At 51.6% G+C, this 17,207-nt stretch overlaps 1 protein-coding gene across 3 annotated transcripts in view; it reads left to right on the plus strand.

Annotated features, from left to right (window-relative positions):
* Positions 1–1,640, plus strand: part of gatad2b (GATA zinc finger domain containing 2B) — a 129,946-nt gene extending 128,306 nt beyond the window's left edge. For all 3 annotated transcript variants that reach the window (XM_067976083.1, XM_067976082.1, XM_067976081.1), the window contains one exon: positions 550–1,640. In XM_067976083.1, the coding sequence (XP_067832184.1) occupies positions 550–683 (134 nt within the window). In that variant the 3' untranslated portion in view covers positions 684–1,640. The remainder of the gene's footprint in view (positions 1–549) is intronic.
* The last annotated feature ends 15,567 nt before the right edge of the window (positions 1,641–17,207 follow it).

A 17,207-nucleotide genomic window follows, 5' to 3' on the forward strand; every position in this document is an offset into this window, starting at 1 on the left:
CTCAGCATCTCCATGACAGCAGGGTGATGAGCAGCAGTTAAGAAGCTCGTCTGATGGCCTGCAGCCTGGAAGGTCCCAGGTTCCTTGGTCTATATTGAGCTGGTTGCTATAACCCGGGCACTACAGCTGACTTTCGCAACCCCCGCTCCGCCCCCGGCCTCCTAATCTGGGGAGGGAAATGTCAGCCAGGGTTCCCCACTCTCCACCGAGCCTGGCAGATGACGTCAGGGTCCGTCAGGCTCCTTCTGAGAAGCATCTCCTGGTCAAATAGCTGACTGCGTCTCGTGGTCTACAATCACAGTGGGCACTTGGGTCAGCTATGGGGAGGGCTGTCGGCCCCTGTGGAAATGTGGGGTTCACTAGGTGCCAGTGCACACCCCACCATTAGGTGGTTTCCCGGCATGCCCTCTAACTGGGGCAAAACCCAACCCCCCCCCCTCCCCTCCCCTCCAGAGCGAGCTTCTCCCGGGGCGGGGGAGGGAGGGGGTGGGGGGAGCGGCCTTTCCGATTCGGGGTTGGTTCTCAGCCGCTCTTGTTTTTCCTTTGCAGGGGTCAACATGTCGTATCTGAACGCTGGGGTCGGAGGTCAGAAAGGGTCGACTCTGGCGGACCGTCAGCGCGAGTACCTGCTGGACATGATCCCGCCCAGGCCCATCTCGCAGTCTGTTAGCACGCAGAAGTGAAGAGAGCTGCCCACCGCATGCAGTGCCTGTACTGGTGCCCAGTACTTACCCAACGCTTAGGGGGAGCAATCCCCCCAAATATTATTGTACTTTGTGTCTATTGCTAACTTCATTGTAGGGATGTGGGACGGACTCTTTGACCCTCTTCTGCTCGCACAAGGCTGTAAAGTAAGGGTCGGACATCAGAAATGTGTGTGTGTGTGTGTGTGTGTGTGTGTCTCCAGCCCCCTCGCCCACCCGTGAATAGTTCTGGTTCGGGACTGCGAAACTCTGGCCGATTGGTCTGTCTGCCGCGCAGGCGAGCTGAGGCTCGATGAGGAGAGTTTAGCTCCGGCCTTGGAAGCAGTGGCTCTCTCTCTCTCTCTCTCTCCCTCTCCCTCTCCTTCCCTCCCCCGCTTTCGTCGGCAGGTCAGAGGCAGCAGCCCCAACCGCCCGGCGTCGCAGCACAACGAACGAAGGTGGGGGGGGGGGGGGGAACGTTGGGAGCATTTGTCCCTTTTTGACAACGGCCGGCCCCACCTCCCAACCCCACCCTGCGAGACTTGTTTTGATATATTTTTTTAAAACTCGGGCAGTACTGAGGAGCTGCCACTAGGTGTCGCCTGTGCGGCTGTTGGAGAGACATCTAGTGGTGATAAAGGTGTATTACACCCACCACTGGCGCCAGTGCGGCTGTTGGAGAGACATCTAGTGGTGGCACGTGGTGTTACACCCACCACTGGTGCCAGTGTGGCTGTTGGAGAGACATCTAGTGGTGCTAAAGGGGTATTACACCCACCACTGGCGCCAGTGCAGCTGTTGGAGAGACATCTGGTGGTGCTAAAGGGGTATTACACCCACCACTGGCGCCAGTGCGGCTGTTGGAGAGACATCTAGTGGTGCTAGAGGGGTATTACACCCACCACTGGCGCCAGTGCAGCTGTTGGAGAGACATCTAGTGGTGCTAGAGGGGTATTACACCCACCACTGGCACCAGTGCGGCTGTTGGAGAGACATCTAGTGGTGCTAAAGGGGTATTACACCCACCACTGGCGCCAGTGCAGCTGTTGGAGAGACATCTGGTGGTGCTAAAGGGGTATTACACCCACCACTGGCGCCAGTGCGGCTGTTGGAGAGACATCTAGTGGTGCTAAAGGGGTATTACACCCACCACTGGCGCCAGTGCTGTTGTTTACAGAGCGCGTGCGGCATCTAGTGGTGGCAAACAGGGATTACAGCCGCTGGGGTGCAGGCTTTGAGCTGCTCCCTTCGCTCAAGTACGATCCACTCTTGTCCCTGAGTCTGTCTTTTTGTACATACTCAGATATAAAGTGCTGCTCTCGCAGATCAGGCCGATTATAGTGGGCAGCTTTCTGGTTTATTTGCCCCCCCCCCCAAACTGGAACCGTCCTGAGTGGCAGACGGGTGAAACCTTCCACCCCTCCCCTCCTGATCTGGGGCGGTGACAGTCTGAAAGTGGCTTTGTGGGACGTCGGGCAGCAGCGTCGCTAAGATGAGCACGAGGGTCCGGGGTGGTCTCCTTGGTGAGACCCCGAGGGTGCCGACCCCGTGTGGACTGCTCGGCTCCGCGCCCACTGGGATTGGGGCAGAGGGTGTCTGGTGAGACTTGTTCGAGAGGGAAGGGCTAGGGTTGGGGGGTGCGGTTTGGGCCTCGCTGCGGGGGGCTAAGAGGTGTGCGGTGCGGCCGTGCGTTTGTGACAGGCTCCTCGTGGTCCTGAAGGTGGCCGACCCATCTCCCAACCTGCCCAGCAGTTTCCCAGGGATCAGCGAGAGGCTGTGCTGCGGGAAGCTGGGACACGCCTCCGGAGGCCGTTAGGAGCCTGTGGCACCCGCCGCCCCCCCCCCCCCCCCGGCTCCAGAGTTTTGCCCCCCTCGATCCCGCTAGCCCAATCGCCTTCCAGGTTAACACTGTGACGAGATCGGGTCTCTCCAGCCACCCGCTGGGTGTCAGGATAAGGCTGTTCCTTACAAGATTGCTGCTGCGTTACGTCAGTCGAGCTTCCAGTAATTATAGTGCGGCTACAGAACAAACGTGTGTACGTTTATAGTTTTTGTTTCTTGAGCGGATGCAAGCCAGTCGTGCCCCGCGGGAGTGTCGTGATGAGGGAGTGCAACGTGTTCAGTCACAATGGGGGAAGATAGGAGAAGGGACAGATCTGGGGTCCTGTGGCTCAGATTTTAAGAAGATACACTGCGTTCGGGGACTGTACTGTTTGAGTGAGCTTCCTCCAGGAGAAGCAGGAATGTACAGACCGGGAAGGACACTGTTTCGATCTCTGCCCTGGGCCGAGTTGGCTGCTCTCATCCGGCGTGGGTGGCGGGGTGGGGGGGAGCGCGTTAGAATCAGACTCGGCTGCCCAGGGGAGGGAGGGAGGGGCCGAGTGAGGCAGTGTCACTGATCCCGGTCACTGAGCGTTCCCAGAGTGCGTGTACGCGATTAGGATCAAGGTGACTGCGCCGCCCCTGCAGTCGAATAGCCCGCCGGCACTCGCTGCCCGGGATCACCGAGAGGGGTGGGGTGGGGGGCTACAGCGAGAGTCAGCACCTCTGTATTGTGGGGGGGGGCAAGGGGAGGTAACAGCTGGAGAAACCCTGCAGTGATGTTCCAGACTGGAGCTGTTTGAATCTGTGGCCTTCCCTTTCGAGAAGGGTTTATTGTTCTTATTTATTGTATGCGTGGGTGTGACCCACGTACAGATTGTCATAGGATCTTACGGCACAGACAGAGGCCATTCGGCCCGCCGTGCCTGTGCCGGCTCTTTGAAAGAGCTATCCAATCAGTCCCACTCCCCCCCCCGTGCTCTTTCCCCCCAAACCCCTGCACGTTTTTCCCAAAAGATTCTGTTTCCGAAGTTTGCTCGTGACACTGAACAGTTTGAGAGTCCGGGAATGACCAGAACGAACCGATGGGTTGCTTGGAGTCTGAGCAGGGGGGCCGGGGAGGTCACACCCAAAGCCTTAACCTTTCCCCTCTCACCCCGTGCGGTGCCAGATGGCCCACTGGACAGTCCAGGCGTGTCCCCGTTGGGAGTGGGTCTGCCCGAGGGGGTTATAACCGGCGGGACGGTCGATGGACAAGATTGTTTGTGGGAGGTGAGGGGGGGGAGGAAGTCGGAAGGTGACGGGGGGGTGGGCAGAAGGATTAGTGAGGGCCCTGTGGTACGGGGGCGGGCAGAGGCTGTTGTGGGTGGGGGGGTCGGGGGCGTGTGCGTGCTTGGGGGGAAACGAGGGGAGGGTCCCGCAGGGGCGACCGTTCCGGGATCGGCTCGTTCCTTTGCCAGTTTTTTTTTTCCATTTGTGGGAATGTTGCTGTCGTTGCGTTTTCAGCCAGAGAGTGGCGATGTTGCACTTTGTAAATTGCTTTGTAAATTGCTGAGTGAGTTTCAGGCCTGTGCAATCCGACCCGGGGCCACTTCACCCCCTCCCACCGCCCTCCCCCCGCTTTCAAAAGACGGAGGGAGGGGGTGAAAACTCATTGTGTTTTGTACTTAAACAAAAAAAGTATTTTTTTCGCTCGACCCAGTCTGCACTGTTCCGGGTTAATAGAAAAGTGTAAGCATTGGGGAGCAGTTTTGTCCTGGAACAGGAGGAAGCCATTCAGCCCCTCTATCCTGTTCTGCCGTTCAATCAGATCTTAATCTGTATCTTAACTCCACCTACCCGCCTTGGTTCTGTAACCCTTAATCCCCTCACCCAACACAAATTGATCAATCTCAGTTTTGACATTTTCAATTGTCCCCCGGCCTCAACAGCTTTTTGGGGGAGAGAGTTCCAGATTCCCACTCCCCTTTGTGTGAAGAAGTGCTTCCTGACATCACCCCTGAACGGCCCGGCTCTAATTTTAAGGTTCTGCCCCCTTGTTCTGGACTCCCCCCCACCAGAGGAAATAGTTTCTCTCTATCGACCCTATCAAATCCTTTAATCATCTTAAACCCCTCGATTAGATCACCCCTTAATCTTCTACACTCGAGGGAATACAAGCCCAGTCTGTGCAACCTGGCCTCGTAATTTAACCCTTTAAGCCCCCGGTATCATTCTGGTGATTCTGCCCTGCACCCCCTCCAAGGCCGATCTATCCTTCCTGAGGTGCGGTGCCCAGAACTGGACGGTGTAAATGGATTTACAAACGACGCACTCGAGCTTGTTGGGGATCAGGCTGGACAAGAGAATCGGAGCAAAGCCCAAAACAGAATCGATCTCCGGCACGTCCTGCAACCCTTCCCAGCCGTGTGGCGGATGTGAAGTTAAATTTAGCCGTCATCTTTTAATTTGCTGGGGTGGGGGAGCGGTGGGGGTGCTGTTTGCACATCTCACGCTTTCTGCCCAGTAGCTCGGAGAGCGAAGGTTTTACAGTGTAGGGGATGTGTTTATACACAGCGATGGGGAACCACCCGGCACTCTGCAAGGGGAGGGTGTCTTTACCCCAGCCGTTCACCCGTTTAACCTCCATCCACTCGTTTACAACTCGTCCCCCTTTTCTCAGCCACTGAGGAGCTCACGTATGCTGCCCCTTCCCCCCGGGAAGGACAATAATATCTCGTGGGTGTTCCAAACAGTTAGAAGTGACTCCACGCAGCGCCCCTTAAACAGGGGGCTGAGAATCTCTACAGGAGTTTTTTTTCTCCTTCAAATGATTCCCTCTCCCAAGTGAGGGGAGGCTCGAATTGGGGGCATCGAGTCTCTGATCCAGCTCTCCCGCTCTCCCCTCCCCTCTCTTCCCCCTTTTGCCTCCTCCCCCCTCTCCATCTCCCCCTCCACTCTCCCCCTCTCCTCTCCCCGCTCCCCCTTCCCCTCTCCTCCCACTTCCCTCCCCTGTCCCACCTATCCCCTCCCCCCTCTCCACCCTCCTCGCCCCGCTCCACCCTCCCCTCTCCTCCCACTTCTCCCCTCCCCTCTCCCACCTATCCCCTCCCCCCTCTCCACCCTCCTCGCCCCGCCCCACCCTCCCCTCTCCTCCCACCTCTCCTCTCCCCTCTCCCACCTATCCCCTCTCCACCCTCCCCCATTCCCTCCTCGCCCCACTCTCCCTCCCCCTCCTCTCCCTCTCCTCCTCCTCTCCCTCTCTCCCTCCTCTCCCCTCCCCCTCCTTTCCCTCTCCCCCCTCCATGCTCCCCGTATGTTCTCCTGCTTTACCCCACTCCAGTCCCCCCTCCCCATTCCCCTTTCGCCTGCTCCCCCTCTCTCTCCCCCCCTCCACCCTCCCCCACTGCCCCCCAAAGCGGGTAAAGCAGTGTAAACGCCCCTCGTGTGCTCCTCCCCTCCCGCCGTGCTTCAGGAGCCCGTTGGTGAGTTTGACTCCCCTCCTTCAGCTCCCTCCGATCTTATCCCTGCTCCGTTAACCAGGGCGCGCGCCAGCCAGTGAGGCCCTGCGAGTGTGATGTGGGCTGTGCCACCCAGGCTCGCTCTGCCGCTGCCTTGCCACCCGCGGCCTGAAACATACCTGAGCAGAGTTTGCGGCCGGATTGTAAGCTCGTACTTTGTAGTTTTAAAACATGATCTGAAGGCAATCGTACGTTGCCGGTAAGTTAAAGGAAGCCCCCCCCCCCCCCCCTTTAATTGGCACATCTGAGAGGAAAGGAGGCATCGCTCGCTCCCTCTCCAAACTCAATTCGGCTCAGCCCAGCTGAGAATGGGACAGACTGCCTCCTCGAGCCTGCGACGTTTGATTGTTTCAATTGGGCCCGGGGTATCAGATCAGTGACAGATTCTGAGACGCCCCTGGGTTTTCACTTGTGGACCTGTGTGACCAGAACCCTCTGCATTGTGTGTAATTGTGGGTGGCTGGGGGTTATTGTATATTGAAAAAGTCTAGTTACTCTACAAGAGACCAGCAACGAGCATCTGACAGTTTACTTCACGAGGTCACTTTGTGTCAGCTGTGGGTCACGCTCGCACCTCCGAGTCAGAAGGTCGTGGGTTCGAGCCCCCTCTACAAGAGCCTCGAGCCCATAATCCAGGCCGGCACTCCCGGTGCAGTACTGAGGGAGCGCTGCACTGTCGGAGGGTCAGTACTGAGGGAGCGCTGCACTGTCGGAGGGGCAGTACTGAGGGAGCGCTGCACTGTCGGAGGGTCAGTACTGAGGGAGCGCTGCACTGTCGGAGGGGCAGTACTGAGGGAGCGCTGCACTGTCGGAGGGGCAGTACTGAGGGAGCGCTGCACTGTCGGACGGTCAGTACTGAGGGAGCGCTGCACTGTCGGACGGTCAGTACTGAGGGAGCGCTGCACTGTCGGACGGTCAGTACTGAGGGAGCGCTGCACTGTCGGACGGTCAGTACTGAGGGAGCGCTGCACTGTCGGAGGGGCAGTACTGAGGGAGCGCTGCACTGTCGGAGGTGCCGTCTTTCGGATGAGACGTTAAACCGAGGCCCCGTCTGCCCCTCTCGGGTGGACGTTAAAGATCCCAAGGCCACTATTGGAAGAAGAGCAGCGGGGAGTCCTCCCCGGTGTCCTGGGGCCAATATCTATCCCTCAACCAGCACCCACCATAAAAACAGACTTAACTGGCCAATCATCTCATAGCTGGCTGTGTGCAAGATGGCTGCTGTGCTTGCCCACATAATAACAGTGACTGCACTTCGCTAAGCAATTCATCGGGAGAGGCACCAGGAGGTGAAGGAAGTTGATCTCCCTTGCCCCCTGAAAGTACCCTCAGCCACACAGCTGGGGTGAAGGGAGATGTCCCCACCTTACCTTGCCTTTAGCGTGTTGCTGTGCGCACCTATTTTCAATGCGTTTATCGCTGAGCCGTAGATCTGCGTGTTTCACTGGGGTGTGGCGTTAACCCCCCAGCGAGACTTGGCGTGTTTGGTCAGTCGGGGTTGAACAAATGAGAGGATGGCATTTGCGCTTCGGGTGAAGTGATGTCCGTGCCCCTTTAACCGAGAGGTGCTGTGACGTTTGGCGCCTGAACCATGTGAGTTCCAGTTGCCTGGCGGAGTTTCCCTGATTTGCTGAGCAGCACAGGGCTGAGTTACGCATCGTGAGATTAGCCTGAGGCGGGGGGGGGGGGGTTTGGGGGTTTGGGGAAAGGGAGCTGTGCTTCCGTAGAGCGACGGGTGGGCCGGGCCTAAAAGATCACGGGATCGGATGAGCAGTGGGCTCGAAGAGACGAGCGGCCTTCTCTCGCTCGCGGACTGCTGCCTTCTTAAAGGGCACCGGGTTCAGACGCCGGCCCGTGCCGTGTATTCCTGATCTCAGCTGGGCTGCAGTTCTGTACGCCCTGGAGCGCGCCAGCTGCAGAGAACGGGGGATGGGGGTGGGGGGTGGGGAGGTCCCGGTTCCTGATCACCCCCTACAGGCCCCTGCTTGCAAGTGCACTCGTGGGGATGTTGGGCGAGAACGGTGTCGGGACCTGGCTGTGATGCCCCCTCAGGTCGAATAGCGGGCCTGTGTTCAGCGTCCAGGCAATGACCAGTGTGGTCCTGTTATTGCAGTGGGCGTAGACCCGTACCCCATGGAAAGAGGGGAGATTAGAGTGAGGGGGGGGGGAGGTCGTGTGTATTGACAGTTTGGGGCACCAGCCACACTCCCATCTGGTTACAGCAGACTCACTAACGCGGAGTGAAGAACACATGGACACAACTAGCAAGGCAGCTCGATTCCATCCTCCCCCACCAAAACACCCAGCGAGAACTCCCCGCCCCCCGCCCCCCCCCCACCGAAACTCCTCCTCCAAATCTCTCTCTCAAATCTGTGTAACAGAAGCCATTTTAACGTAAAACGCCCCACGTATGCCAGCGGCCGATACTCTGAAAGCCCTTCTGTACCTGAACACAGCAAATGAGGTTCTTAACTGGTTTTTGTAGCGTGTTTACAGTTTAACCCGACGATTTAGCGGCCAGCTCTCCGCACCGTTAACTGACCTGCATCGTCCAGTCTCCAGTAACACTGGGCCAAACCCCCCCTCCTCCCCTCAAGCTCTCTCTCTCTTTTTATTTTAAAATTTTAATTTAGGCAGTTTTTCTTTACGTTCTCTATTTTTTTAAAAAACAATATTTCCATAGGTGGTTGTCGTTGCTGAGTTTGTTTATCATTTTGTATTGTGCTGATTTTGTGTACTCCACGTTGTATTACAATGTTATATACCGATGGGAATAGAGACTGCCAAGAGACAGTCATACAATGACTGAAAAAAAATAAGCAAGTTTTTCAAAAAACCTTTGTAATATTTATTACTTACAGGTTGTGTTTAATAAGGAAACAGTTGAATCTCCTCGGTGAGATGGTGTATGTGGTAATAAACTATCAGGTGATTATCTGACTTGGCCATTGCTCATTTTTTTCCCCAGTTTTGAGCTCATTGAGTGAGGGCTGGGAATCAGAACTTTCCCATTTCAGGCATCACGCACTCCCTATAAAGGTAGACAGAGTAAAGCTCCCTCTACACTGTCCCATCAAACACTCCCAGGGCAGGTACAGGGTTAGATACAGAGTAAAGCTCCCTCTACACTGTCCCATCAAACACTCCCAGGGCAGGTACAGGGTTAGATACAGAATAAAGCTCCCTCTACACTGTCCCATCAAACACTCCCAGGGCAGGTACAGCACGGGTTAGATACAGAGTAAAGCTCCCTCTACACTGTCCCATCAAACACTCCCAGGGCAGGTACAGCACAGGTTAGATACAGAGTAAAGCTCCCTCTACACTGTCCCATCAAACACTCCCAGGGCAGGTACAGCACGGGTTAGATACAGAGTAAAGCTCCCTCGACACTGTCCCATCAAACACTCCCAGGACAGGTACAACATGAGTTAGATACAGAGTAAAGCTCCCTCTACGCTGTCCCATCACTCCCAGGGCAGGTACAGCCTGGGTTAGATACAGAGTAAAGCTCCCTCTACACTGTCCCATCAAACACTCCCAGGGCAGGTACAGCCTGGGTTAGATACAGAGTAAAGCTCCCTCCACACTGTCCCATCACTCCCAGGGCAGGTACAGCACGGGTTAGATACAGAGTAAAACTCCCTCTACACTGTCCCATCACTCCCGGGGCAGGTACAGCACGGGTTAGATACAGAGTAAAGCTCCCTCTACACTGTTCCATCACTCCCGGGGCAGGTACAGCACGGGTTAGATACAGAGTAAAGCTCCCTTTACACTGTCCCATCAAACACTCCCAGGGCAGGTACAGCACGGGTTAGATACAGATTAAAGCTCCCTCTACACTCCCATCAAACACTCCCAGGGCAGGTACAGCATGGGTTAGATACAGAGTAAAGCTCCCTCTACACTGTCCCATCAAACACTCCCAGGGCAGGTACAGCACGGGTTAGATACAGAGTAAAGCTCCCTCGACACTGTCCCATCAAACACTCCCAGGACAGGTACAACATGAGTTAGATACAGAGTAAAGCTCCCTCTACGCTGTCCCATCACTCCCAGGGCAGGTACAGCACGGGTTAGATACAGAGTAAAGCTCCCTCTACACTGTCCCATCAAACACTCCCAGGACAGGTACAACATGAGTTAGATACAGAGTAAAGCTCCCTCTACGCTGTCCCATCACTCCCAGGGCAGGTACAGCACGGGTTAGATACAGAGTAAAGCTCCCTCCACACTGTCCCATCAAACACTCCCAGGGCAGGTACAGCGTGGGTTATTATTCTGTATCTGGCCTCTGTCTCTGAAACACTTGGCACCATTGTCCTCTCTCGACTTGAGTTACATAGAATTGGATAGAGATACAACATGGAAACAGTCCCTGTGGTTTATCCTCCACATGAGCAGTATCCTAATCCCATGTCCCTGTCCTGTTCCCATATTCCTTTCCTTTAACCAACCATCTAACCTATTCTTAAATATTGACCTGGTGTCAGTTCCAGTCACAAACTCCCCATGTGCATTCCACAGCCTCACAGCCCTCTGTTGGAATAGTACTCCTGCTCTCTGAACTAAATCTCTTACATTTCATACGAATTAAGAGCAGGGGTAGGCCATTCGGCCCCTCGAGCCTGCTCTGCCATTTGATAAGATCATGGCTGATCTGATTGTGACCTCAACCCTACTTTCCCGTCTACCTACTATAACCTTTGACTCTCTTGTTAATCAGGAATCAGCCTTCAAAATATTCAATGACCCTGCCTCCACCGCTCTCTGGGGAAGGGAGTTCCACAGACTCACGACCCCCAGAGAGAAAATTTCTCCTCATCTCCATCTTAAATGGGAGACCCCTTATTTTTAAACTGTGGCCCCTAATTCTAGTCTCTCCCACAAGGGGAAACATCCTCTCAGCATCTACCCCTTCTAGTCCCCTCAGGATCTGATATGTTTCAATAAGATCACCTCTCATTCTTCTAAACTCCAATGTATACAGGCCCAACTTGTCCAACCTTTCCTCATAAGATAGCCCCCTCATCCCAGGAATCAGTCGAGTGAACCTTCTCTGAACCGCCTCCAAAGCAATTATGTCCTTTCTTAAATAAGGAGACCAAAACTGCTCACAGTATTGTAGATGTGGTCTTACCATTGCCCTGTACAACTTCTATCTATGTCCCATAGCCCAGTATTGCACACAGCACTCCAACTGAGGTCTTACCTAGATTAGAAACATAGAAAATAGGAGCAGGAGTAGGCCATTCGGCCCTTCGAGCCTGCTCCGCCATTCAATATGATCATGGCTGATCCTCTATCTCAATACCATATTCCTGCTCTCTTCCCATACCCTTTGATGCCTTTTGTGTCTAGAAATCTATCTAGCTCCTTAAATATATTCGGTGACTTGGCCTCCATAGTCTTAGAGAATTCCACAGGGTCACCACCCTCTGAGTGAAGAAATTTCTCCTCATCTCAGTCCTAAATGTCCTACCCCGTATCCTGACACTGTGACCCCTCGTTCTGGACCCCCCCCCAGCCAGGGGAAACATCCTCCCTGCATCCAGTCTGTCGAGCCCTGTCAGAATTTTATATGTTTCAATGAGATCCCCTCTCATTCTCCTAAACTCGAGTGAATACAGGCCGAGTTGACCCAATCTCTCCTCATACGACAGTCCTGCCATCCCAGGGATCAGTCTGGTGAACCTTCGCTGCACTCCCTCTATGGCGAGGACATCCTTTGATTCTGTATAGATTCACCAACGCATCTCGATTTTTATATTCTAAACCTCTTGTCATAAAACCCAGTATCCAGGAGCATTGTTATGGCCTTACCCTCATGTCCTGCTTTTAATGTCGTGACCCTGAACCCGCAAATCCCTCTGCTCTCCCACATCACCCAGCCTCACCCCCGCCCCTGTTCACAGTATAATCATTACATATTTTAACAAAATGTACCAACTCTCATTTACTAACATTGAATCCCATTTGGGATTGGCTGTAAAGTGATTTGGGACATCCTGAGGCGAAAGGCTCTATAAAAATGCATGTTCTTCATTTTTTAAATATTGTTTGAGATTCCTCATTCTCCTTTCTCGCTTCCCTTATCTCCTAGCCTCTCATTTTCTCATAGTCTCTCTTATTTTTTATCATAGTACGACGACCTCTTCAATTTTGGTTTGTTTCTAACCTTATTTATTGGCGGTGGGCTTTTTTTTAATGGGGTACATTTATTCTCCTCCTTTGTAATCTCCCTCTTCAAAAAATATCCCACTGCTGGGATATCTAATGCCCTGTATGCCGATTTCTCTTTCCAACTTAATGCTCACCTTTACTCAAGTATTCCCAATCCCAATCCCATGACCTTGCTTTTGATCTGACTCTTTTCCATAAGACCATAAGAGATAGGAGCAGGAGTAGGCCATTCGGCCCCTCGAGCCTGCTCCGCCATTCAATGAGATCATGGCTGATCTGATTTTTACCTCAACTCCACTTTCCCGCCCTTTCCCCATATCCTTTGACTCCCTCGCTGATCAAAAATTTGTCTAACTCGGCCTTGAATGTATTCAATGACTCAGCCTCCACAGCTTTTTGGGGTAAAGAATTCCAAAGACTCACAACCCTCTGGGAGAAGAAATTCCTCCTCATTTCCATCTTAAACGGGCGACCCCTTATTCTGAGACTATGCCCCCTAGTTTTAGATTCCCCCATGAGGGGTAACATCCTCTCAGCATCTACCCCATCGAGTCCCCTCAGAATCTTATGTTTCAATAAGATCTCCTCTCATTCTTCTAAACTCCAATGAGTATAGACCCAACCTGTTCAATCTTTCCTCATAAGACAACCCTTCCATACCCGGAATCAACCTAGTGAATCTTCTCTGAACTGCCTCCAATGCAAGTATGTCCTTCCTTAAATAAGGGCACCAGAACTGTACGCAGTACTCCAGGTGTGGTCTCACCAGCACCCTGTACAGTTGTAGCATGACTTCCCTGCTTTTATACTCCATCCCCCTGGAAATAAAGGCCAATATTCCGTTTGCCTTCCGGATTACCTGCTGAACCTGTATGTTTTTGTGTTTCATGTACGAAGACACCCAGATCCCTCTGTACCGCAGCATTTTGTAGTATTTCTCCATTCAAATAATATTTTGCTTTTTTATTTTTCCTCCCAAAGTGGATGACTTCACATTTTCCCACATTATTTTCCATCTGCCAAATTTTTGCACATTCGCTTAACCTGTCAATATCCCTTTGCAGACACTTTGTGTCCTCATCTCAACTTGCTTTTCCACCTATCTTTGTATCATCAGCAAATTTGGCCACAAGACACTCGGTTCCTTCATCCAAGTCATTGATATATATTGTAAATAGTTGAGGCCCCAGCACTGATCCCTGCGGCACCCCACTAGTTACAGATTGCCATTTTGAAAATGACCCTTTTATCCTGACTCTCTCTTTTCTGTTAGTTAGCCAATCCTCTATCCATGCCAGTATATTACCCCCAACACCATGAGCTCTTATCTTGTGCAGTAATCTTTTATGTGGCACCTTATCGAATGCCTTTTGGAAATCCAAATATACTGCATCCATTGGTTCCCCTTTATCCACCCTGCCCGTTACTTCCTCAAAGAACTCTAATAAATTTGTCAGACACGATTTCCCCTTCATAAAACCGTGTTGACTCTCCTTGATTGTATTATGAGTCTCCAAATGTCCTGCTACTACTTCCTTAATAATGGATTCTAGCATTTTCCCAATGACAGATGTTAGGCTAACTGGTCTATAGTTACCTGCTTTCTGTCTCACTCCCTTCTTGAATAGGGGTGTTACGTTTGCGGTTTTCCAATCCGCTGGGACCTTTCCAGAATCGAGTGAATTCTGGAAGATTACAACCAATGCATCCACTATCTCTGTAGCCACTTCCTTTAAGACCCTTGGATGCAAGCCATCAGGTCCAGGGGATTTGTCAGCCTTTAGACCTATTAGTTTACCTAGTACTTTTTCTCTAGTGATAGTGATTGTTTTTAGTTCCTCCCTCCCTGTTGCCCCTTGATTTTCTGCTATTATTGGTATTTTATTCGTGTCTTCTACTGTGAAGACAGATACAAAATATCTGTTTAATTCCTCTGCCATTTCCTTGTTTTCCATTATTATTTCCCCAGTCTCATCCTCTAAGGGACCAATGTTTACTTTAGCTACCCTCTTCCTTTTTATATACTTGTAGAAGCTTTTACTGTCAGTTTTTATATTTCTTGCTAGTTTACTCTCATAATTTATTTTCTCCCTCTTTATTATTCTTTTAGTCATCCTTTGCTGGTTTTTAAAGTTTTCCCAATCTTCGGGCTTACCAGTAATCTTTGCCATATTGTATGCTTTTTCTTTTAACCTGATACCATCCTTGACTTCCTTAGTTAGCCATGGTTGGATCACCCTTTTTGTGGAGTCTTTCCTCCTCACGGGGAAATATTTTTGTTGCGAGTCATAAAATATCTTTTTAAATATTTGCCACTGTTAATCCACCATCATACCATCTAATCTGTTTACCCTCAGTCCTTATCATATTACGATCCCTACTCCTCAGCTGCTCGCTCGGGGTTGCCAACTCTGGTTGGACGCATTCCAGGAGGTTTCGTCACATGACCTCCCACCTCCAAACTCCGCCCCCCCACCCCCCATTCTCCCGCCATTGGTTGTCTGCCACGTCAATCCTCATGGAGCACCGCCTTCCCCTTGGCCAATTGGAAAGCAAACTCTCTTCGTTACCCGATTGGATGAATCATAGAATGGTTACAGCACAGAAGGAGGCCATTCGGCCCGTCGAGTCCGTGCCGGCTCTCTGCAAGAGCGATCCAGCTAGTCCCACTCCCCCGCCCTTTCCCCGTAGCCCTGCAGATTCTTTCCCTTCGAGTAATTATCCAGTGCCCTTTTGAAGGCCATGATAGAATCTGCCTCCACCACCCCCTCGGGCCGTGCATTCCAGATCATAAACACTCGCTGCGTAAAAAGTTTTTCCTCATGTCGCCTTTGGTTCTTTTGTCAGTCACCTTAAATCTAAATGCTGGCCTGGCCAACAACGCCCACATCCCATGAACGGATAAAAAAAAATCTATGTCCTCTGGTTCTTGACCCTTCCGCCAATGGGAACAGTTTCTCTCTATCTACTCTGTCCAGACCCTTCATGATTTTGGACACCTCGATCAAATCTCCTCCCGACCGTCTCTGTTCCAAGGAGAACAACCCCAGCTTCTCCAGTCTATCCACGTAATTGAAGTCTCTCATCCCTGGAATCATTCTAGTAAATCTCTTCTGCACCCTCTCTAAGGCCTTCACATCTTTCCTAAAGTGCGGTGCCCAGAATTGGACACAATACTCCAGTTGTAGCTGAACCAGTGTTTTATAAAGGTTCATCATGACTTCCTTGCTTTTGTACTCCATGCCTCTATTTATAAAGCCCTGGATCCCGAATGCTTTTTTAACCACTTTCTCAACCTGCCCTGCCACCTTCAACTGCCTGTGCACATATACCCCCAGATCTCTCTGTTCCTGCACCCCCTTTAGAATTGTACCCTTTAGTTTATATTGCCTCTCCTCAATCTTCCTACCAAAATGTATCACTTCACACTTTTCTGCGTTAAATTTCATCTGCCACGTGTCCGCCCATTCCACCAGCCTGTTCATATCCTCTTGAAGTCTATCGCTATCCTCCTCACTGTTCAAATTTGGACACCCAAGTCCTAGTCATTAATATATATTAAGAAAAGCAGTGGTCCCAGCGCTGACCCCTGGGGAACACCACTGTACCCCTCCCTCCAGTCCGAAAAACAATCCCAGCTTCTCCAGTCTCTCCACATAACTGAAGTCCCTCATCCCTGGTACCATTCTAGTAAATCTCCTCTGCACCCTCTCCAAGGCAGTGAATACTTTAGCTGAGGCCTAACCAATGTTTTATAATGGTTTTATATAACTTCCTTGCTTTGTACTCTTATGCCTCTATTAATAAATTCTATACTATCGACTTGCCCTGCCACCTTCAAACTCATAAGAACATAAGAAATAGGAGCAGGAGTAGGCCATTCGGCCCCTTGAACCTGCTCCGCCATTCAATAAGGTCATGGCTGATCTTTGACCTCAACTCCACTTTCCTGCCCGATCCCCATATCCCTCGATTCCCATAGAGTCCAAAAATCTATCGATCTCAGCCTTGAATATACTCTATGACTGAGCATCCACAGCCCTCTGGGGTAGAGAATTCCAAAGATTCACAACCCTCTGAGTGAAGAAATTTCTCCTCATCTCAGTCCTAAATGGCCGATCCCTTATCCTGAGACTATGCCCCCTAGTTCTAGACTCTCCAGCCAGGGGAAACAGCCTCTCAGCATCTACCCTGTCAAGCCCCCTCAGAATCTTATATGTTTCACTGAGATCACCTCTCATTCTTCTACTCAATCTCTCCTCATTGAACAACTCTCTCATCCCAGGAATCAATCTAGTGAACCTTCATTGCACCGCCTCTAAGGCAAGTATATCCTTCCTTAGATAAGGAGACCAAAACTGTACACAGTACTCCAGGTGTGGTCTCACCAAAGCCCTGTACAATTGCAGCAAGACTTCCTTACTCTTGTACTCCAACCCCTTTGCAATAAAGGCCAACATGTCATTTGCCTTCCTAACTGCTTGCTGTACCTGCATGTTAACTTTCTGTGTTTCTTGTATGAGGACACCCAAATCTCTCTGAACACCAACATTTAATAGTTTCTCACCATTTAAAAAATACTCTTTTTCTATTCCTCCCACCAAAGTGAATAACCTCACATTTCCCCACATTATACTCCATCTGCCACCTTCTTGTCCACTCACTTAACCTGTCGATATCCCTTTGCAGACTCTTTGTGTCCTCCTCACAGCTTACTTTCCCACCTGGCTTTGTATCGTCAGCAAACTTGGATACATTACACTCGGTCCCTTCATCTAAGTCATCAATATAGATTGTAAATAGCTGAGGCCCAAGCACTGATCCCTGCGGCACCCCACTAGTTACAGCCTGCCAACTACTTGATCACTCTTAAATAGATCTAGCGACACCTCTCCCCTTGTAGGCTTGCAACATATTTTTTGTTTATTCGTTCATGGGATGTGGGCGTCGCTGGCGAGGCCGGCATTTATTGCCCATCCCTAATTGCCCTTGAGAAGGTGGTGGTGAGCCGCCTTCT

This window comes from Heptranchias perlo, chromosome 44 (assembly GCF_035084215.1).
Source record: "Heptranchias perlo isolate sHepPer1 chromosome 44, sHepPer1.hap1, whole genome shotgun sequence".
Classification (NCBI taxonomy): Eukaryota; Metazoa; Chordata; class Chondrichthyes; order Hexanchiformes; family Hexanchidae; genus Heptranchias; species Heptranchias perlo.